This window comes from Lytechinus variegatus, chromosome 8, assembly GCF_018143015.1.
Source record: "Lytechinus variegatus isolate NC3 chromosome 8, Lvar_3.0, whole genome shotgun sequence".
NCBI classification, from domain to species: Eukaryota; Metazoa; Echinodermata; class Echinoidea; order Temnopleuroida; family Toxopneustidae; genus Lytechinus; species Lytechinus variegatus.
Window position 1 is genome coordinate 25,048,774 of NC_054747.1, and position 24,692 is coordinate 25,073,465.

Sequence of the window (24,692 nt, forward strand, 5' to 3'; positions counted from 1 at the left end):
AAGCGTGATGAATAAAAAAAGATGGGACGTGGTATGGCGCTTGTGGCAAAAACATGGTCATATAAGTCCTGAACGAGCGAAGTGAGCGAGAGAAAAACACATTCATGATTATCTAACTTTGAGATAGATTTTGACATGATATTCATAAAATAACAACATATTTTACACTGTTCGTTTTTCTTTTTTGTTCATGGTTGTAGAACTTTCGGGGGTCATTAATGACCACCAAAAGTTCAAAAGATGGAAGCTAGGTTCGGGCCATTGACCAAACCTGGCTTCCATCTGTACGCCAGTGCTACTTTTAATCAAATCGCACAGGATATTTTTTTTCTTTCTCGTATGTTATTCTTTCCTTACTTTTCCCGCTTTATTCATTTCCCCCTTGTTATGTTTTAGTTTTCCCTCCATCCTTCCTTCCTTCCTTTCCTTCCTTTTTTCCTTTATTTCTTTCTTTCTTTTCTCCTTCCTTTTCTCTTTTCCCGTATTTGTATTTACCGGGTGGAACCCGCCGGGTGGGGGGGGGGAGGCTGCCCCTTGCCCGCCTGTTACTTACAATGATGATAATTAATTTACTGGTGTATTTGGGCTTCTTTGGAGTGATTTTCTCCAAAGAGTAGCAAATATATAGGTTAATTTTCGTGAGATTTTATAGCTTAAAACTTGACACCCTCCATGAGCATGATAAGCGAAATTCCAGATTTATTGAAAGGCCGCTATACATACGCACTCATCGAACTTTGTTCCGGTTCATCCACATGTTACGAAACTGATTTCACTAAACCGACCGATGGTATGCCAATAGCGTTGTAACTAGATTGGTCGATCTGTTATTGAACCGTCAAACCGGGGACCCGCGACCGTGAATTAAACCTTGGCAAAAAGACACTCACTTTGGGCGAGGATACTCTGATCTACTTTGGGCACGATGGACAAAGTGCCTCTAATTGATTTTTCAGCGTACAGTCTGGATCGTGAGAGCCCAGATCCAGAAAGGTTTCAGAAGCTTATTGATGAAGTTCATCAAGCTCTTACTACCATTGGGTTCATGTACTTGAAGAACGTCGGGATCCCAATTCAAAAGGTAAGGGAATAACTTTATTTGGAACATTGGTTGGTTTCCGACTTAATTAGTATGCATATTTTGATATTAAGAAAGGGTTGTGGGATGTATATATATATATGATCTCGGAGCACTCGAACGGTATGAAAATAATAACGATAATTATAACGATGACAACAATAATTAGTAATAATGATAATAATCATAATACTAATATTACTACTACTACTACTACTACTAATGATAATAATAACGATAAAAACACAGCACTTTGAACTGCTACCCTGATCGGACGCTCGAGCATTTAAACAATTCTACCTACTACTAAGTTACTGTACCTGGATAGAAAAATGTAGAAACTTGTTGCCAAAGGACGCGAGTGCTGCGGTGAGTTTTGATCCCCAGACCTTGTGTTTCAAAGGTCGGAGACTTATCCACTGAGCCACAATGGGTTTATTTTTAAATTTATGAACCTTAAAAAACAATGGTGACAATATGGTTCCTTAAGGAACACCATATAACCTCGACAAAAATGTGCTTTTCATTCCCCTTCTTATATTTAGATTAAAGATGCCTATTCTTCCTCCATGACGTTCTACTCATTACCAGGGGAAGAAAAACACAGATATGCTGGACCAAAGGGTATAAACATGCATGGGTACCAACGAATGGAGGAGGAAAGGTAAGATTGATATAAGGGGTAACAAAATACAAGAGAAGATGAATACATGGGGAGCTCACACCTAAATCACTCATAAATAAAATATACTGTATATAAACAGGGAATTGGGTTTGTTTTGATGAAATAAATGAGAGAGAAGGGAAAAAGAGGAGGATAAAAAGAGGAAAAGGAAACAGAGACAATGAGCAGAAGACGAAGAAGAAAATGCTGAAGAATAAGAAGAAAACAAAATAAAAGAAGAAGAAGAAAGAAAAAAGAAAAAGAAGGCAAAGAAGAAGGTGGAGAAGACGGGACGAATTAAACAAAGTAAAAGAATTAGAAGCCGGAGATGATGAAGGTAGGCAAATTTAAATTTTATTATTTTCTTTCATTTTTTTTACTATCTTAAAAATGAAGTACCATGTTTAATATTTATTCACCGGAAATATTTGAGTGATTAGTAATCTAATTTGGATTTTCAATTCGCATTCTAATTTCTGGTAAATTAAACTTTTCACCGCCCTTTCACACGGTAAAATAATCGTAATGAAAAATTAGGCTAACGACCATTTTTAGCACGTTTATACCAAACTAGAATCACGAACGCTAATCACAATCACGAATTCAAATTCTACTCTGGAGGTGAATTCCAGTTTCACTAAAATTGTGGTAAGGTGGCTTGATTGACAAGTCACCAAGGACACACAGGCGCCGCGGAACAGTTTTCTAAGTGGGGCGGGGGGGGGGACTGACCATGCAAAAAAAATCACAATCATATGGTTATTTTTACGTTTTTGTACAAGGTTTTAGAAAAAAGTGGAGGGGGGGCTCACACATACCGCCTATGCTCGGGAATTCGAATTCAAATCAAATTTTTCGAGTGATAGTCGATTTGGCATGTTCAGAACCTAGAAATGTTCTTTCCAATGAAGTATTTTTCTTGATTCGTGTTCCTATGGACTCCTAGAACAAATTTAGCTTGGTTGCCCAAAGTTGCCGTTTGGGCAATTTTGCTAATTTGCATAAATCCAAAATGGCCGCCACATATATCTTAAAAAAAACAACTTTTGAACCCCTTGCCCTTATATGATGAGTAAGAACTCCTTTTATGGGTTTAGGTGTGTGTAGAATCCATTTTTAATATTATTTTTGCAATATAAGGTCTTCTTCAGGTCAAATCCAAGATGGCCGCCAGATGCCATTTTGAAAAATTGAATTTGAACCCCTTGCCCCAGAATGATGAGCAATACCTTTGCTTAGGGGTTTTGGGGTGTGTAAAATCTGTTTCTGCTATTTGCAATGTAAGGTCATCTTCAGGTCAAATTCAAGATGGCCGCCAGGCGACGCCATCTTGAAATATCAACTTTTGAACCAATTGCCCCGCAGAATCATGAATAATAACTTTCTTCGTAAGTCATTTGGTATGTTGATTCAATTTCTGATGTAATTTTGCAATAAAGGATAATCTTCGGATCAAATGTAAGATGGCCGCCAAATGCCATCTTGAAAAATTACTTTACTAGGCTTATAGTGTAAGAGCTTATGTAAGGGGATTTCAGTAAGAATACCCATTTCTTTTTATTATTTCTCAATTTTTAGTTCAAGGAGAAGTCAGATCTGAGATGTTGTCAGACGTTCGACATTAACTGCTCACCTTAGAATGAATACTTGTTAGGTTTGGGCATATTTTTTCGAAATCAAAGTGTCCAATGATTATGTAGGCATCAGTTCGTCTACGGTCGCTAGGGTTTACATTTTCGAGAGTGGCTGTAGAGCTCCGCTCTAAAGTGGCAGTCTCTAAAGCAAATTTGTACGGATAAAAAGAGGATGGCGACGAGACAGGTTCAGATAGAGATGCTGCCCTAGCCTTCCTCCTTGGTCTTTGGCCTGACATTGTAGCATTCTGATTATTCTCTGACGTATTGACCCCTGTACTTAGCTCTCCATAGATGGCGACTATCATCTACAGCTTCAAAAGTGTTAATGTTTATGCCGGCCAAGATTTATGTCACGTTTGCAGGTGTGTTTATAACAGAGGTGTGATCTATCTGGGACCAATCACATAGCTCACTTTACATTGTCTAATCCATTCTAGGATTTGCTAAAGTTTCATAAGGCGAACATGCTCTAAATCACCTGAGGCACCTCAGTAATGAGCGAGAATAAGCTAGTGATGCCAGCATGCACGTACGCTGAAGCTTAGGCCTTTTTCACTCTGTCCTGCCATTTCACGGGCAGGATACTTCCGAGGCAGCTGATATGGAAGGTGTTTACCTGCTTTTCTTGATCGGTGTACGTTTTTAAGAACTCATTTCCGTTCAGTAGCTTGGCCATGGCTGTGACAGATATTCCCATCATGGTGCTTATCTCCTTGTCCAGTGAAAGGGAGCTAGAGACAGATAGTCAATCCAAGGTAGGTGAAGCGAGTCCACCACAACCAGACTAGTGCGCGCTGTTGATAGAGATATCTGGAGAACAGTCAGTGTCTTGAGTCTATCAAGATTTCTGTCTTACAGGCTGATGGGTGATCCAAACTCCTTACATGCACAGGACAGGTGGCTATATTATAGGCCTACTCCCGCTTCTTTATGAAAGGCAGGGGCGACGTCGTTGCCGTACAACATCTCACGAATGAGAATCATCGTGACCATTGTTTTGGCACGAAGCCGGTTGATCATGCAGAGTTTCCCATCTGCTCTAGTACGGATATACATGTAGATGCCTTCTGTGCATCCGCCAAATGTATACTGAGGAAGCATGGAGAGGCCAGGCGCAGCTTAATTGCTTCACGCTACTGCTCTCAGGAACTGAGGGAAGCTACCAGATGTTCAAGCATTGTATCAAACTGTGCTCATGGATCAGTCTTGGGGACCCTATCTTCTACAGGAGGCATCGATACAGAGTGCATCGATCATGCTGACCAAGTCAAAGGCTTTTGTCAGGACGAAAAGTCAATTTTTTTATAAAAAAATTAAAACTTTGAAGTCCTTTCAAGAGAAAAATATGGCTGGACATAAAAAAAAAACAATGAGAACTCCCGAAATAGGTCATAGCCCAAACGTTGGATGGTATTATTCTAAGGTGAGTGCTTAATGCCGAAATATATCAACCATCTGAGACCGGACTTGACCACTAAAATGGGGAAATTAAAATAAATGAATTATTCTTATTGATATACCCTTTACATGAGCTCCTACACATAATAGGAACAATCTTTATGCATGTTAGGAGAGCGTGTACTTTTGGGGGAGGGAGTACTCCTTCAAGGTTCAAGGTTTAGTAGTCTCGAGAAGTAGTTTTTTTTTAATATTGCATTTAGCGGCCTTCTTTTTTATCTGAATGATCCTACATGTATATTGCAAAATTGTTACCAGAAATGGAATCAACAAATCAAATAATTCTCGAAAAGAGGTATTATTCATGATTCTTGGACAAAGGGATTAGAAGTTATTTTTTTTCAAAATGGCGTCATATGGCGGCCATCTTAGATTTGACCTGAAGATGACATTATATTGAAAAATATATAGCAGAAAGAGATTCTTCACACCCCAAAACCCCTAAACAGAGGTATTACTCGTTACTCTAGGGCAAGGGGATCAAAAGTCAATTTTTCAAGATGGCATCTGGCGGCCATCTTGGATTTGACCTGAAGATGACCTTATATTGCAAAAATGATAAAAGAAATCGATTCTACATCCCAATATTAGAGTCATTACTCATCATTTTTGGGCAAAGGGTTCAAAAGTTACGTCTTTAAGATGGCATGTGGCGGCCATTTTGGATTTATGCAAATTAGCAAAATTGCCCAAACGGCAACTTTGGGCAACCAAGATGAATTTGTTCTAGGACCCCATAGGAACACGAATCAAGAAAAAAACTTCATCGGAAAGAACATTTCTAGGTTGGTGTATTGAGCCTATGGGACTGTCAAATCGACTATGAGCGTGTGAAAGGTCCGATCATTCTAAAGACGAATTGCAATCATCATTACAGAGATGATTCAAGATTTACGTGTGAAAAGACCCTTACTTATAAATACTTCTGAACGCAGGCTTAGGCCATTGTATCCAGTTCTATGTTCTATCTCCTATAAGTCACTTTAAAATATTTTTCGTATTTCATTAAAAATTTCAAGTAAAAATATATTTTCTTTTTAATGTTCAGGTCGAATCCTGATGTACATTTCAAAGATCTGAAAGAAGTATTCAACTATTGCCCAGCGGCCGGAGAAAAGGTAATAAACATGATAGAGAGATTGTAAAGGGCGGTATGCAGTTTTTTTTTATCTTTTAAGATATTCTTTTACAGGGAGTGCTGGTTTAAAATGAAAAACAAAAACAAAAAATATAGGTCTAAATATAGGTCTATTCTGTTACATTTCGACCATTTATCATACCTAAAAGATTACCAGGCGGTGCAGCATATGAAAAATAACACACGCAGCACCCCAGCTTCCCCAGGGCCATGGCGGAATGGGGAGGGGGTAATAGGCGGTGGTCCTTATATAAAACATTTTTTTTTATTCTTCTTATTTACTCTATCACAGTTATTCACAAATACAGCGCGTCCCAAAAAAATGTCCCTCTGATATGCGGCTTAATAACTTCCAAAATTAAAATTATTCTCAATGAAATGTATAGATATAGGAACCCCATCTCATGTTCTAACTTCTATAAAAATTTCATTGGTCTTGCTTCAGTGGTTTTGAATACACAGCCTATTATATAACAATGGTGCTTTTCAACCCATTCCAAGTTTATATGCATGCAACACTGCTTTGTGTTCTGCACTTTCTTGCATATCAACCCCCTTTGACCATTCTGACCAAGGAGATATCACCTCTATCTCCTTGTTCTGACCAAGGAATTCCCTGATCTGACCAGGGAAATCTCCATGATCTAACCAGGCTCATCAAATCACAACCTTGAGCATGTTCAGAAGGGCAAAATCAGTATCGACAGTTCATTTCATGTTTGATAAACGGGAGATGCACAATGACTGAGACGGGTCATGTCTGTTTCATGCACAATTCCAACAATACTGCATTTTTGTTTTCATTATACTTTTTTAGTTAATTAGCTACTGAGGTCAAGTTCAATAATCCAGTGTAACTTTTTAAAAGAAAAAAGTCAAAATTTTATTTGGTATAGTTCCTTTTGCAAAGGGTGTTTAACTTGTTGATTCCCCCCTTTTCAGCTTATTTCACTCATCCATCATTCACATTTTCTTTCACGTTGGTGCACCGATTCCCCTTATCAATCATCAAACAAACTTAATTTTTTATGTTTCCTTTCCTTCTGAACATGCTCAAGTTTATGATTTGATGAGCCTAGATATGATTAGGGAATTATCCCTGCTCAGATCCTGGATGTAAGAATGGGGTTCACATACCATAGACAATGAAGAAATGCATCAATGCTGCAAACTTGGAATGAGCTAAAATGCACCACTGTTACGTAACAGAGTGTGTACTCAAAACCGCTGAAGCGCGACCAATGAAATTTTCATTAAAGTTAGAACATGAAATGAGCTTTCTACTCATGAACATTTATTTGAGAATCCTACCACATTTTAGAATTAATTCAGTCCTATGTCAGAGGGACATTTTTTTTGGGACGCGCTGTACAATGCTTTGTATCTCCCTCTCTCTCTTGGAGGGGCGTCGTGGCCCAGTGGATTAGTCCTCGGACTTTGAAACAGAGTGTCGTGGGTTCAAATCCCAGCCATGGTGTAGTTTCTTTCAGCAAGGAATTTATCCACAGTGAGCTGCACTCGACCCAGGTGAGGTAAATGGGTACTTTTCTTTCGATTTAGACGTTTCCAGAGGACGCCCTACCTGAGTTTAAATCGTCTCTTATCGAGCTCTTCAATGCGATGGTTCCCCTTAATCTTAGAGTGATGGAGGTCGTAGCCAGAGGGTTAAAACTCCAAGTAAGTTGATTGTTACAATGACGACGACAATGATGATGGTGACGATGTTAATGGCAATGGTGATTATGGTGACGATGATAATTACGATGATGACGATGAGTATGATGATGGTAACAACAGTGATAATGGTGGTGGCGGCGGCAGCGGCAACGGTGGTGGTGGTAATTTTGTTGGTGATTGTGATGACGAGGTCGACTACAATAGTCCAGGATAGAAGAGGCATAACCTTGTTTTTTTATATATACAATATTTTTTGATGGTTTCTTGTCAATTCGAGGGTGCTGATTACGAATCTGAATGATGCCACTCGTGTAACCTTGAGCATTTTCCGCAAATTGGCAAAATCCAATATGGCCGCCAAAATATGCAAATTACCCATGAAAATCATAAAATTGTCCTCACATTGGCTGTGAAATGCATGGAATTGTGTGGCAGGAGTGAAATACAGTCTTAAGAAATAATCTTTAATAAAATATTTATTTTCCTCATATTCAAAATGGCCGCCATAGGCCATTGTATACACTATCATGTACAATATGAATAGGGAAAACTAATTTTCACAAGAATGAGCACTAAACTGCAAAAAATCGCGATGTATGAACGAAGTAATATATGCAAATCACCATTACTAACGAGATATATAATTTTGATGTCATATATGGGAAAATTTCAGTATTTTGATATCTAAAATAGCCGCCACTGGCCCAAACAGTATTGCGTACAATTGCAATGGGGGCCCAAAAATTCTCAAGAGTGATCACTAAAATGCTTATTATGAAGATTAAACAATTGGAATACTCACTATAAACATAACTATTAACGAAATATATTATTAATATGCTATGTATGTGGTAAATGTTGTATTCTGATATTCAAAATGGCTGCCAAATGCCCTAAAAGTATTATACACAATGAGAAATGGGAGAGAAGAAATCACAAGATTGAGCGCTAAAATGCATATATATGTGATAAATTAATTGGATAGTGTATAAAAACGTATTTTCTAACGAAATATAATAATCAGGTTTCAAGTTTGTGTTAAATACTGTATTTCGACTTCCAAAATGGCCGCCATCTACATTAACCGTATTATGTACAATGCAAAGTGGGAAACCAATATTCACAAGAGTGAGCACCATAAATGCACGTAATAGTGATCTATGAGTAAAATATTGTCTGAAAGCATAATTTCTATTATCATTTATTCTGCCAGTTAGGTGATAAATACGGTTATTTTAAAGTAAAAAAAATGGCCGCTACAGTCCCTTACGGTATTATACACAATATGGGAACAAATCATTTGAAACAGAACTTGGCTTTGCTTGGTCAAATGGTGATGTATGAGTGGAATATTGTCTGCAAACATGATTTATAACAATATATATAATATCTTATGTAACTTAGGTGGTAAATACTGTATTTCAACATTCAAAATGGCTGTCATATGCCCTTTTTGTGAACATTATTTGTCTCCACCCAAAATGTATATATACGATAAGTGCTTATGGTTGCCATTTTCAATTTAAAAATGCAGCATTTATCACCCTAATTACACAACATTATGATATATATAGTTAGAAACCATTGTTTTGGAAAATAATTCACCTTTACATCACAATTCACAATTATATGCAATATTTAGAGTCAAGCAAAGCCAAATTCTGTCAAAATTATATGTCACATGTTACAATGTATACAATAATTTTAGGACCTATGGCAGCCATTTTGGATTTTAAAGTACAGCATTTATTACCTCCACCATGTCTACGACCAATATGTGATGTATTCAGTTAGAAATAATGTTTAAGACAATATCTTTACCCGTACATCACAGTTATATGCATTTTATGATTCTCACTCTTGTGAAAATTAGTTTCCCTGTTCGCATGTTACATAATTTATTTAGGGCTTTTAGAGGTTATTTTGAATGTCAAAATACAGTATTTATCACCTATATGGAAGAAGAAATGCGATGATTAAAAAAAATGTTTTCAAATAACGTTTTACTCGTACAACAGGTTTATATGGATGTTTTATGCATGATTAATGTTTCTCACTCGTGTGAAAATTAGTTTCTCTATTCCCATTGTACATGATTAATATGGGGGCTATGGCGGCCATTTTTAATTTCAAAATACAGCATTTACCACATAAATGGCATATTTACAATTATGTTTTTAGTCAGTATTCCACTCGTTTATCTTAATAATCTGCATTTTAATGCTCAATCATGTCATTTTTTTGGCCCCGGCCATTGCCATTGTACATCAATTCTCTTTGGGCCAGTGGCGGCTATTTTAGATATCAAAATACATCTATGTTCCAATATTTGACATAACAAATGTTATATCTCATTAGTAATGATGATTTGCATAAATTACTTCGTTCATACATCGCGATTTTTGCAGTTTAGTGCTCATTTTTGTGAAAATTAGTTTCCCCTATTCATATTGTACACGATAGTGTATTCAATACAGCCAATCTGAGGACAATGTTAGGATTTCCATGGGTAATTTGCATATTTTGGCGGCCATATTGGATTTTCCCAATTTGCGGAAAATGCTCAAGGTTACACGAGTGGCATCATTCAGATTCGTAATCAGCACCCTCGAACTGACAAGAAACCATAAAAAATATTGTATATATTAAAAAACAAGGTTTTGTCAATTTTATATGGGGCCTATCCTGGACTACAACGATTAATATTAATGGTGGTGATGATGATGCTGATAATGATGATGACTACGACGATGATTATGATTATGATGGTTATGATAATGACGATCGCGATGGTAGTGTTGATGATCACAATAATAATGGCGATATTTCATAGTGTTGTATGGCGCTGTTTCTATTTGTTTTTATAGAATAATTTTCAAAAATATCTATACATATACAGTATGTATAGAATTTGACCTTCATTTCATTTATTCATTTCATTTATTTCCATATTCAAATATAAAAACATACATAATCAGCAAATCAACAAAAAAAAACATTTCATATAAAAATATTACAAAGATGAATATGGTTACAAATTTAAGGGGGGAGGGGAAATACATTCAAAAAATACATTACAAATTGAATATGGAGGGAATACCAAAAGCCACAAGGGCTTATCGAGGGTATACCCCAAAATATAGAATTTAAAAAGGGACAGATAGGAAGTATGGGAAAAAGAAAGATGTGAAAGACAAGCTAGAAAGAGAGAAAGAGAAAAGATAGATAGACATGCAGCATATTACAGGTCATTATGCAGTAAGTAAAATTTATATTTTCTTTTGAATAATGACAATGTAGAACATGATTGCAACTCAGATGGGATGCTATTCCAGCATTTAGTACCTATGAATATAATGGTAGTTCTTAAAAAATTCAATTTCAATAAGGGTAAGCGTATATCCCCCTTGGTCCTAGTACTGTATGAATGAATTGTGCTATTCTTAGTAAATGAATTGTTAAAAATTGACGGTAATAAACCTTTAAAATAAGAGTACATGAATATTGCAACTTGCATTTGATTTAATTGTAAAACTGTTAAAACATTAATTTTTTTAAAAAAGAGGAGAGCTATGGCTGAGAGGTGGAACATTGCACATTACTCTGATTGCACGCTTTTGAAGTATATACAATCTATTTAAAATGGTTATTCCGCAATTTCCCCATACAATATTACAGTACGATAGATGGGGTAATATCATTGTATTATATAACATTAATAGTACTTTCCTAGGAACAATGAACTTTAAGCGGTTGATCATACCGACAGCCTTGGCAATCTTTGATGAGATGTTATTTACATGATTTTTCCAGGTGAGTTTTTCATCTATTATTATTCCTAGGAATTTAGTTTGCTCTACCTTTTTAACAAAACAATTGCCAATTTTAATTTTTTGTACTGCGTCATTTATTGTAGAAATTTTTGACTTAAAGACCATAAAGGATGTTTTCTCCAAATTAATAGTTAAACGATTAGCTAAAAACCATCCATGAAATTTTAGTAGTTCAGAATTTGCAACGTTGACTGTTTCATTTAAATCTGTACCTGAAATAAATAAATTAGTATCATCTGCAAACATAATTGGATGGAAATGGTCACTTACATAATTAAAATCATTAACATATAATAAAAACAACAGCGGGCCGAGTATCGATCCTTGCGGAACTCCAGTGTTTAAAATGAATTCATTAGATGATACATTTCCTATAGATACATATTGTTTCCTATTAAAAAGATAGCTTTCAAACCATTTGTGAACATTTCCTCTTATGCCATAATATTCCATTTTTTCAGTAATATTGCATGATCAATACAATCGAATGCCTTCGACAGATCTAAAAAAATTCCAATTAAAAATTTTCTCTGTTCAAAAACATTGGCAAGATTAGTGGTAAATTCTAAAAGAGCAGAACTTGTTGAATGACCCTGTCTGAAACCAAATTGTCTTTTATACAAAATGTTATTTTTTTCTATATAATTAATCAATTTATTGTAGACAACTTTTTCGAATGTCTTAGCAAAAATAGATAAAAGAGATATTGGTCTATAATTTGATATTCTTGCCTTTTCACCCTTTTTGAAAACCGGAATTACCTTTGCTACTTTCAAGTGATCAGGAAATATTCCTGAATCAAGCGGATAGTTAAAAATATTGCACAGTGGTTGTAAAATAAAACAAATAGATTTTTTAAAAACGTCAATATTAATATCATCAAACCCTGGGCTCTTGTTGATTTTAAAAGTTTTGACAACATCAATAATATCAGCAATACTCACTGGAGACATGAACAATGAATTGCTTACTATATTTTCCATATAAAATAAAAAAATCCATGTCACTTGAAGGCATATCATTATTAAGCTTTGATCCTATTGTACTAAAATAACTATTAAATCGGTTTACAATTTCTTCTGCATCTTCTATTTCTACATCATTATTATCTTTAATCATTGTACATTGCACATTGGTTTTACACTTGTTTATGATTTCATTAATTGTTTGCCACGTTTTTTTCATGTCACCATTTAATTGATTAAATTTATTTACATAATATTGCCTTTTACACTTTCTTAATTCAGTATTAAAAGCATTTCGACACTCCTTGTACCTGTTTTTTTTTATATAAGGTTGGGTTTTTAATATATTTCCGGTATAGATTATGCTTCTTATTACACATTTTGCGCAGTACGCTATTAAACCATGGTTTATTCTTTTTTTTTCTTACGTTTAATTTCTTTAAGAGGGAAACATTCATTGTACAATTCCTTATATTTATTATAAAATTGGTTAAATCTGTCATTTACATCACTTAACTCCTCAATGTATGTCCAATCTTGTTGGGCTAATTCTGTACAGAAGTGCGAAATTGAATCAGAATTAATATTGCGTTTCTAATTGGGTATATTACACTCTTTGAATTTTGAAATAGAAAATATTGCACAATGATCACTAAAATCACAGGTAAGTACTCCTGAAAGACAGACATTGTTAGAAACATTGGTAAAAACATTATCTATTAGCGTAGCACTCTCAGTAGTAACCCGGGTAGGCTTTGAAATTAAAGGGCAAAATGAAAATGACGATAATAAATCTAAAAAAGTATCAGATGTTACTGAATTATTCAATAAATTGATATTAAAGTCTCCAAGAACATTTCTTCTTTTCTGATAAAACATTTTGTAATATTTTCTCTAATATTTCAAAGAAGGTTGGAAGTGATTTATCTGGAGGTCTATAGAAGACACATATTAACACATTTTGATCCATATGATAATTAATGATTTCAATACAGATGTATTCTAAAGCATCATCCATTATCTCAAAATCAGTACGTCTTATAAATTTAATGTCATTTCTAATATAAATACCAACGCCACCTCCGCGTTTACACAAGCGATTTTTGGCAAGAAAGGCATAATCATACATATTTAAAAAAGAACAATCATCATCTTTCAACCAGGTTTCAGTCAAACCTATCAATGAGAATTTCTTATCAAAACAGTCCAGATATACATTTAGGGAATCAAAATGTTTCTTAAGGCTCCGACAATTCATGTGAATTGTCGTTATTCATACGTTATTTACTAGCATTTAATTCACTAGGGGTTATATAGGGAGATTCAAAAGGTAATCTATCAGACATTATCATAGCAAAAGATAGCTTCTTGCATACATGTATACTGCTGTAGGTGTTTTGTAAGATTACATGTCATTTTGAAGAAACAAGTTATAGAGTGACCGTAATAAAATAGGAGGGTAGATTACAATAAAAATGAGTTTAAAAAATATGTGGTAGATGAAAATATCAAAGGTATATGTAGACAAGGAAAAAAAAGACTAAAATGGATCAAAATAATGTACAAAAAAAAAATGTTCACGTAAATCAAAAGTGGATGCAGATGCGGATGCAGCCAGGAGCAAAATGCTAAATTGATCACTGATTAACTTAACTGTCCAGTCTTCTAAGATCACCAACACTCAAAATGCTCCCCTTTTCAGTTCCTCTGTCAGTCTTGATCAGGGCGATTATACGTCCATCACTGGTCCATGAGTTTGCTACATGAGGACAGTTTCTTGTTTCTTTGAGAAGTTGTGCATTGGCTCTAGTCAGATCCTCTTGTATTGATTTTCGTTTTCCAGCTAACTTTCTCCGGCTCTTCATCAGGCGCGTAGCCAGGGGGGCGGTGGGGGCGGTCGCCCCCCAAAACGTCCCCAAAAAGAAAAAAAGAAGGGAAAAAAGAGAGGAGAAAAGAAAAAGGGAAGGGAGGAAAGGGGAGAAAGGTAGCTTTGTGTTTTTTTTTCTTTTTATTCTTTTTTTTTCTTAAAAGAGAAACTCCATCACTCTTGCTCTAAATTTATATATGAATTTTTCTTCCGCGCTGCGCGCGGTTAAATGACAATATTGCAATTCTCCATTGTTTCCCCACCCTTTCTCTAACCCTGTTTTTCCACCTCAGGTATATGTGTTTCTTACCGGTTAAAGTTCAAATGTATCCATTATGGCATGGAATTAGAGTAAGGCTATGCCAAAGTATATGAAGTTATCTTTTTTTTAAATTGATTGCGCAACTTCTGGTCGGGTCGGCTCCGGGCGGGTAAAATTTTATATCAATTTCCACCTCCATAAAGTCAACTTCTCCTGCTTTTCAGCTCATTACCAAACAACCATAATTCTGGGGCAAACAGGTTCCTAAAATTCGCGTCGTATTAAATAAAGAAGCACAATATAATTTTTTTATCAAATTCTATTAAACTTCATGTCATTTCCCTTCACATTCATCTCCTGCCCTGTTTTGCGCCCTCAGTTTGAAATGTTGAATGACACTTAAGTTTCTTTATTATTCAAAATGAAGCACTTTAGGATAAGTCAAAGAAATTAGGAATCCTCTTTTTTTTAATTTAATTTAAATAAATCACAGAAGTTTCAACTTTCTGCGCACTATTTCCTCATAAAGAAGTTCAATAATCTTAGAAAATCATTTTAATTAGAGCCGATGGTGGTATTAGACATATCTGCATTATTTTGATGAAACGTCCGCCCTTTGAAATTTCACAGTTTCATTGCTTTGCGCGGGGCTGAATATCTTTCTCCCGGCATATATACACTTCTTCTCCTCTGTTTTGCGAGTTAAAGATATGCACTGTCGCTAAATTGTTTGTAATCAAATCTGATCTTTCCAAGGGAAGTATTCAATATATCTTTGAGAAGACCCTTTAGTCGGGACCCTTTTCATGGCAAAAAAACTGATAAAACGCTTTAGCTTCCGCGCTTCGCGCGAGGGTATTATTATTTTAATTTCCTCCAATGTATTCCTTTTTTGTGCGTTCACAATCACTTTTTGAAAACAAATTAAGGTTCATGAAAACAATGTTCAAAATCACAATGAGTCAACTGAATTGGAGCTGAAATAGGCACTAGAGACAAGAGAGACGGCTCCTTTTCATTTTAATTTATGAAACACCAAAAGCTTCGCGCTTCGCGCGGGAGGGGGAAACTAGGGCGCGCGAAGCGCGCTTCGCGCGCTCTTTAAGTGTTGGCACGCTTCGCGTGCATTTACCGCCCCCTCCAAAATGAAATCCTCGCTACGCGGTTGCTCTTCATCACAAGTTGGCGAGTACGGTATGAGACGAACTTTACTATAATTGGGCGGGGACGAGGACGTCTGTTGGCAGATTCAGGCTCCCTCTGCTTGAACGACACGCGATGGCTTCTGTCTATGTCTCCTTTGGTTAGAGGAACATTCAACACTTCACTGGATAATTTGACGATGAGGTCATCTGTGTTCTCCTGTTCTGCTTCCTCTATGCCAAAAATTCTGAGACAGTTGCGACGGGAATACTGTTCTTGCTCGTTCGCGTGATGTTTCAAAGTGTCGATGATCGCAGCCTGCCCATCCAGCTTGCCTTGCATAGATTTGATTTTGTGCTCCATTTCTCTGTTTCCTGTTTCAAGTTCAAGGATCTGGCCTTCAAGATGTTCAACGGCTCTAGTTAATTCTGAAAAACGTTTATCAATGGCTTTCTCGATAATGGCAAGGAAATCATCATTGGAGAGAATATCTTTGATGACAGCTGTGACCACTTTCTGGTGGGCAGCTTTTTCTGAAGTAGACCTTAGGTGTGTTCCGGGGTGTGTTAGACATAACTGAACTTAAAGAGTAACTGATTAGTCTACAGCCAGGTCTAGATTTACCTTCCGTAAAAGAAATATGCTTTTTAACAAGGATGTCAAAATGATAATATTCAACTATTCAATATTCATCATAAAAAGTTTTCTATATATAGAACAAAATATAGAGATGTTGGGCGTTCTACATTCTAAACTCTGGCGTTTGTGTTTAGAATTTTCAAGTTGAATGCAATAATTTCCTAGAACTAATCTTAGTAATCCATAACCGATATTTAAAACAATTATTCTTTTCTCCTATTCTGTTTCTTTAGGACCCGCACTTCTTCCAAGACAAATTCAAATTGGCGGGAACATCAAAGAGTCATACAACCTTGAGGAGTGCGTATTACCCCTCTCTGGAGGGTGTAGAAATAAAAGAGGGTCAACTCCGTTGCGGAGAGCATACTGACTTTGGTGGCATTACCCTCCTTATACAAAACAATCCCGGTCTAGAGGTAGGCTGACAGAATATGTTTTTTTGCATAGTGATTATGTGCGGAGGATTCAAAAACATAATTGTCGAATGCCCGTCATGGCCAAAAGTCTTTGTCGAAAATTGGTGAATCAAACAGCAGTTTTAGTCCTTGACTTCTTGTCAGCTCTGAATTCGAAACCTAAACTCCTGTAGCTCCGGTTTACGCGCGTCCAAGCCCAGCTGTTTGTTGAGTGAAAATTCATTTCATACTTATAATACACTCGAAACCGAGGGAAATTGTTATGATTTCTTAAGGATGTAAATAAGGGATACCACTTTTTAAGGTGAAAAGGTGAAATCAATATTTATTTGGTATATTCCGGGTGGGTGTTTCATAAAGCTGTTCGTAAGTTAAGAACGACAGGTGATGAGGTAAATGGTAAATATGAAATATTCTAATTTTATCATCATTGTCCTGTGAAACAAAGTTTTATTTCTCCATGAACATGTTGAATTTATACCATTGTTTAACTTTTAATGGTTTAGTCAAGTTTGTCTTTATTGTGAAATCTGTAAAAATTCATATCTTATAATTCAAACAATAAAAAACAAAAGAAAATACTGAGTGAGGGACATCATCGATTCTGTCATTTGCATGTGACTAATTGTAAATAGAACCGTTGTGAAAAATAAGCGAAACTTTAAAATGCCGTAACTTTCTCATTTAACATCCGATTTCGATGAACTTTTCAGCATTATTCTTATCTGATTTTTCTTTATTGATTTAAATCAACGTTTTTCTGAGGTGGACTTGACCTTTAAAGGCGCTCCTAACTTACGAACAACTTGAAACGGCCTTGGACTGTACTTGAACACAAGACCTTTCATTTAATAGCGCATGGAAATATCATGCGGCGGATTATTATCCAGGACGAGACTTTAATGAACAGATTAATCAAACTAGTGTTATGGTTTTGCTCTGAAACATCGCGTCAGTGAGGGGTGTGTATGTGTGGGGGGGGGGGTGATCCGAATTCTCTAATTTCAGAAAAGTAATGTACATAAATATCTGGTCACACTTTGAAAATCTGATTTATCATTTGGTTATTTATCATCTAGGGATATCTTTTTTGTTACTTGGAAAACTATTCCGTTCGGAAACCAGGTTGGCTTTTATCAAAAGCGGAGCCGATTACTTATTCCCCGACCTGACGGATGCTTCGAAGAAAGCACATTTTTCGTGCTGGACATGTAGTCCAGGATAGAAGAGGCGTAACCTTGTTTTTTTACATATACAATATTTTTTAATGGTTTCTTGTCAATTCGGGGGTGCTGATTACGAATCTGAATGATGCCACTGGTGTAACCTTGAGCATTTTCCGCAAATTGGCAAAATCCAATATGGCCGCCAAAATATGCAAATTACCCATAAAAATCCTAAAATTGTCCGCACATTTGCTACGAAATGCATGAAATTGTGTGGCAGGAGTGAGATACTCTCTGAAAAATTAATTTTTGACAAAATATTTATTTTCCTCACATTCAAAATGGCCGCCAAAGTCCATTGTATACTCTATTATGTGCAATATAAAGAGGGAAAACTAGCTTTCGCAAAATTGAGCACTAAACTGCAAAAAAAATCGCGATGTATGAACGAAGTGATATATGCAAATCATTATTACTAACGAGATATATCATTCATTATATTACAAATGGGAAGATTTCTGTATTTTGATATCTAAAATGGCCGCCACTGGCCCAAACAGTATTGCGTACAATGGCAATGGGGGCCAAGAAATTCACAAGAGTGATCACTAAAATGCATATTATTAAGATTACACGAGTGGAATACTGACTATTATAAAACATAACTGTTAACGAAATATATCATTGATATGCCATGTATGTGATGAATGTTGTATTTTGATTATCAAAATGGCTGCCAAAGGCCCTAAAAGTACTATGCACAATAAGGAGGGGCAAAGAAATCACAAGAGTGATCACTAAAATGCATATATATGTGATAAATTAATGGGATACTGTTTAAAAACATATTTTCTAACGAAATATATCATCAAGGTTTAAAGTTTGTGTTAAAAACTGTAGTTTTACTTTCAAAATGGCCGCCATAGACATTAAGAGTATCATGCACAATGCAAAGTGGGAAACCAATATGAGCACCATAAATGCAAGTATTAGTGATCTATGAGTAGAATATTGTCCGAAAGCATAATTTATATTAAGAGATATCATTCATTCTGCCAGTTAGGTGATGAATACTGTTATTGGAAAGTCAAAAGGGCCGATACAGGCCTTTATGATATTATGCACAATGTGAATGGGAACAAATTATTTCAACAGAATTTGGCTTTGCTTGGCCAAATGGTGATGTATGAGTGAAATATCGTCTGAAAACACGATTTATAACAAAATATATCATCTCTTATGTAATTTAGGTGGTAAATACTGTTTTTCAACATTCAAAATGGCCGCCATATGCCCGTTTTGTGAACATTATTTGTCTACACTCAAATTGTATATTATACGATAAGGGCTTATGGTGGCCATTTTCAATTTAAAAATGCAGTGTTTATCACCTTAAATACAGGGCATTATGATATATATTGTTAGAAACCATGGTTTTAGACAACATTTCACCCTTGCATCAGAATTCACAATTATAGGCAATATTTAGAGTCAAATGTCCAATGTTACAATGTACATAATACTTTTAGGACCTATGGCAGCCATTTTGGATTTCAAAGTACAGCATTTATTACCTCCACAACCAATATGTGATGTATTTAGTTAGAAATCATGTTTAAGGCAATATTTCTACTCGTATTTCACAGTCATATGCATTTTATGATTCTCGCTCTTGTGAAAATTAGTTTCTCCATTCGCATAATAATAATAATAATAATTGTAAATTTATATTGCGCAATTTCTATTTGGATATACTCAACTGCGCATTACAATACAAAGCAGATAAACAGAAAAAACAATTATTAACAGGATATGCAAAAAATTTAGAAGTAAAATTAAGTTCGCTGAATTAATCGAAGAAAATAAGTAAAGATTAATCATTTCTACAAAATACATAACCAAAAACCTGAAAAAGTGACTTCTTTTTTAAAAACTATCTTGAAAGAGGTGGGATTTCAGTTTGGTTTTAAATAAGTTGACAGAGGATGCATTTCTTATTGAGGAAGGGAGACTATTCCAGAGTTTGGGTGCAGCACTGATAAAGGCACGGTCACTTAGTGTGATCTTTGTTTTACATGGTGGGAGACTGAGGAGCATTGTGTCATGGGAACTACGAAGCCTGTAAGACTGGGTGGGTGATTTTAATTTAAGGAGTTCACTGAGATAGGTGGGGGCCATGCCATGTAGTATCTTATATGTTAGGAGCATTATTTTGAATTTGATTCGCTGACGTACTGGAAGCCAATGTAGATCGTTGAGTAGGGGCCTTACATGGGAAAATTTGGGGGAATTACAAATGAGTCTCGCACATGCATTTTGAACACGCTGTAATTTGTTTATCTGAGAATCTGGTAAGCCAAAAAGTAATCCATTACAATAATCCAGCTTGCTTGTTACAAATGCATGGACCAGTGTATTAATACATGTGCTGCTTAAATATTTTCGGATATGACGTAAGTTGTAGAGATGATAAAAGGCAGTTTTGCATGTTTTGGATATGTGGGTTTCCATGTTTAGCTGCGAGTCAAACCAGACACCAAGGTTTTTTGCAACCATGGTCTGCTTTACTACATTATTTCCAACTGTTATGCAATCTATATTTAAGTTATTGTACATAATAAATATAGGGATTATGGCGGCCATTATGAATGTCAAAATACAGCATTTATCACATAAATGGCATATTAACAATGATGTTTTTAGTCAGTATTCCACTAGTTTATCTTAATTATATGCATTTTAATGCTCACTCTTGTCACTTTTTTCCCCCGGCCATTGCCCTTGTACATAATACTCTTTATGCCACTGGTCGCCATTTTGAATGTTGAAATACAGTATTTATCACCTAAATTACATAAGATAATATATATTTTGTTATAAATCATGTTTTCAGACGATATTTAACTCATACATCACCATCTAGCCGGCCCGGTGTAAAAATGGCAGAGGTAATAATGGCAGAGGTAAAAATGGCAGAGGTAATAAGGGCAGAGGTAAAAATGGCAGAGATAAAAATGGCAGAGGTAATAACGGCAGAGGTAAAATTGGTAGAGGTAAAAATGGCAGAGGTAATAATGGCAGAGGTAAAATGGCAGAGGTCATAATGGGAGAGGTAAAAATGACAGCTATAGGTAAAATATGGCCAGCCTCAAACCCCGATGCAATGAATTGTCAAAAAGCCCCCCGCATGTACATAGATTAAATTAGAAGTGCATGTCACGGTTAGGCATTTTATCATATTATTATGTCTTTATCGGCCTAACAATGCTATTTACGAATTCGTTGGAGGTGTACCGTGAAGGCTTTTTAAAAAGAAATCAAACGACAAATATTTTTTTCATTCAATTCTTCAGGAGCAAAATGAAACTGCACTATTCTCATTCATCATTTTATAACATTACTTTTTGTCTAGCTGTTTTTTTATATCTAAAGTTTTGCCAGGTTTACCGTTACAAAAAGGAGGAAGAGTAGACATAAGAGAGGTGGAGAGACAGAGAGGGTTAGAGGTGGGAAAAGAACATAGCAGGAAAAGCTTAGACCTTGAAATTGTCACGAATGATTGTGGTTGAATATTATGTCCTAATTTGTAATGTCGTCTGTACTATTCTTGTTAAATATTTGAATGACTATAAGCATGCATTCCCAGGTTTGGCACTGAATATGTAACTGATTATGAAAATCAATAATAATCTTGACTGGTAAACCAATTTGGGGTCGATCGAGGGGTACCGTCTGGTTCAGATTCTTTGCATAAAAGAAGACCCTGAACCTTTTTTACTATTGCATCCAATATGATATAGACGGCTTGATGGTTATAACCCTTGGAAGCGGAAGTGCTGTTGTGTATTTTGTACACCATAAGCAGCACCCTCTTGGTAATTAGCTACTGCACTGTGTAATCCTACATGCATGCATTTGTATAGACTTACAGAAAATTGGTATTTTGTGCATGTACCGATACAAATTTATTGTAATAAAATTGTTTTCCCCTTTTTAAAAACATATCTGTTCTGTAAAATTGTAGAAAAATTGTGGAAAACCCTCCTGTTATTATAATCTTCAAAAATATTTGTTTTTTTTTCTGTAAAACCTGTTTTTTTTTATTTTTCTTCTGTAGAATCTACTGTTTTTTCTAATAGTGTACCTCGGCCACTTTTACCTCTGCTATTGTCACGTCTTCCATTTTTACCTCTTGTCATTTATACCTCTGCTCTTTTTATCTGCTGTTCTTACCTCTGCCATTTTTACCTCTGCCATTATTACCTCTGCCATTTTTACCTCTGCCATTTTTACCTCTGCCATTTTTTACCTATGACATTATTACCTCTGCCATTTTTACTTCTGCCATTTTTGCCTCAGTATCTGCCATTTTTAACTCTGCCATTATTACCTCTGTCATTTTTACCTGGCACCATCTGGCCAAGCAAAGCCAAATTCTGCTGAAATAATTTGCTCCCATTCATATTGTGCATAATATCGTAAGGGCCTGTAGCAACCATTTTGACTTTCCAATAACAGTATTTATCACCAAACTGGCAGAATAAATGATATCTCTTTACTGCTAAATAGAAATTATGCTTTCAGACAATATTTTACTCATAGATCACTAATACCTGCATTTATGGTGCTCACTCCTGTGAATATTGGTTTGCCACTTTGCATTGTGCATAATACTGTTAATATCTCTGGCGGCCATTTTGAAAGTAAAAATACGGTATTTAACACACACTTTAAACCCGAATGATATATTTCGTTAGAAAATATGTTTTTAAACAGTATCTCATTAATTTATCACACATATATGCATTTTAGTGATTACTCTTGTGATTTCTTTGCCCACTTTCTCATTGTGGATAATACTTTTAGGGCTTTTGGCAGCCATTTTGAATATCAAAATACAACATACATCACATACATGACATATTAATAATATATTTCGTTAACAGTTATGTTTTTAGTCAATATTTCACTCGTTTAATCTTAATAATATGCATTTCTGTGATCACTCTTGTGAATTGTTCGGCCCCCATTCCATTGTACGCAATACTGTTTGGGCCAGTGGCTGCCATTTTAGATATCAAAATACAGAAATGTTCCCATTAATGACATAATAAATGATATATCTCTTTAGTAATGATGATTGGCATATATTACTTCGTTCATACATCGCATTTTTCTGCGGTTTAGTGCTCATTTTTGTGAAAATTGGTTTACCCTATTTATATTGTACATAATAGAGTATACAATGGACTATGGCGGCCATTTTGAATATCAGGAAAATAAATATTTTGTCAACAATTATTTTTTCAGAGTGTATTTTACTCCTGCCACACGCTTTCATGCATTCCATAGCCAATGTTCGGACAATTTTAGGATTTTCATGGGTAATTTGCATATTTTGGTGGCCATATTGGATTTTGCCAATTTGCAGAAAATGCTCAAGGTTACACGAGTGGCATCATCCAGATTCGTAATCAGCACCCTCGAATTGACAAGAAACCATAAAAAAATATTGTTTTTTAAAAAAAACAAGGTTTGGTCAAGTTTCTATGGGGCCTATCCTGGACTAATGCAATCGTCACAATATTAGGCCTTCAGCATTGTCCTAAAAATCCAGCGTGTCATATTACTGCATATTATGTATTATGAGTGAATGATTACATGGATATATTTAATACCGCGATTTCTTTCAGGTGAAAACTGTTGACAACAATTGGGTACCGGCACCACCGATAGAGGGCACTGTGGTTGTTAACATCGGAGATCTAATGCAGAGATGGACGTCTGATATACTGGTCGCGAATGTAAGTTTGATTTTTTCGTCATTGTTCCGAGTTCAACCCAGATGAGGTGTATAGGTACCAGGGTCCGTTTCATAAGGAGTTACAACTGTTGAAACTTTGCCATTATGGTAACTACCATGGCAACAGGGCTCAGTAGCCAATCAAAATAAAGGTTGTCATGGTAGTTTATGAAACGGGCCCCTGGCCTTAATTCCTTGAATGCATTGAGCACTCGAAGCTGCTCATCAAGCTAAAGCAGAGGCAATGATAGCCGTTATAGTTGCACCTATCATATCCCTTGAAAGAGGTACTCTTCTGAGTCGTAATGGATTTTATCACCACCCCCGACCTTCTTACCTACACTTTCTCTCTCTCGGTCTCTCCACCTCTCCCCCCTCACACACACACTCAAACATCTCTATCCCCCCCTCTCTCTCTCTCTCTTTCTTGAAATTTCCCTGTAAAACTTTTTTTTGTCCCCCACCTTTGCGATAAATTACTGAAAGCATTCGGCCCCTGCTCATATTCAAATAGCATTCTTCCTTTTCATTCATTAGCTTTAAAAAACATCAGAGAGATCAAAACTAATTTCGTAATCAAACATACCTAATAGTTTACGATATGAATACCAAATAAACTTGTTTTATTTGTCCTCTCTTTTAGAAACATCGCGTCGCTATCCAAAGTGATCAAATGGAACTTGACCATGATCGCCAGTCCCTGGTCTTTTTTGGCTACCCGGATAATGACGTCATAATTGAATGCACTGATGAGTCAAGCAAGTACCCTCCAATAGAAAGCACCGAATATCTCTTATCACAGTTACAGGGACTCCACGCTAAGAATTATTAATAAGAGGTGTCTTTCATCTTAGGCAACCAGTCATATTATTTTCGCCGTCATAAATATTCTTAGATTTTCCGTTTTTAAAATGTAATACTTTATATTAAAAAAGGTTATATATAT

General features: G+C 35.7%; 1 protein-coding gene across 1 annotated transcript; it reads left to right on the forward strand.

Moving 5' to 3' along the window:
- Positions 1 to 525: 525 nt before the first annotated feature.
- LOC121420228 (proline hydroxylase buaE-like) lies at positions 526 to 24,692 on the forward strand. The gene is made up of 7 exons (XM_041614790.1): positions 526 to 1,081; positions 1,624 to 1,742; positions 5,886 to 5,955; positions 7,536 to 7,652; positions 16,595 to 16,777; positions 23,637 to 23,747; positions 24,390 to 24,692. The coding sequence occupies exons 1-7, from the start codon at positions 926 to 928 to the stop codon at positions 24,576 to 24,578; spliced, it is 945 nt and encodes a 314-aa protein (XP_041470724.1). The 5' UTR covers positions 526 to 925; the 3' UTR covers positions 24,579 to 24,692.

Bases quoted from the DNA above. Each gene is read 5' to 3' on its own strand.
- LOC121420228 (XM_041614790.1), top strand. From the start codon at position 926: ATGGACAAAGTGCCTCTAATTGATTTTTCAGCGTACAGTCTGGATCGT. The intron at 5,956-7,535 runs GTAATAAACATG...CTTTCGATTTAG, and splicing joins GCCCAGCGGCCGGAGAAAAG to ACGTTTCCAGAGGACGCCCT. The intron at 23,748-24,389 runs GTAAGTTTGATT...CCTCTCTTTTAG, and splicing joins CTGATATACTGGTCGCGAAT to AAACATCGCGTCGCTATCCA.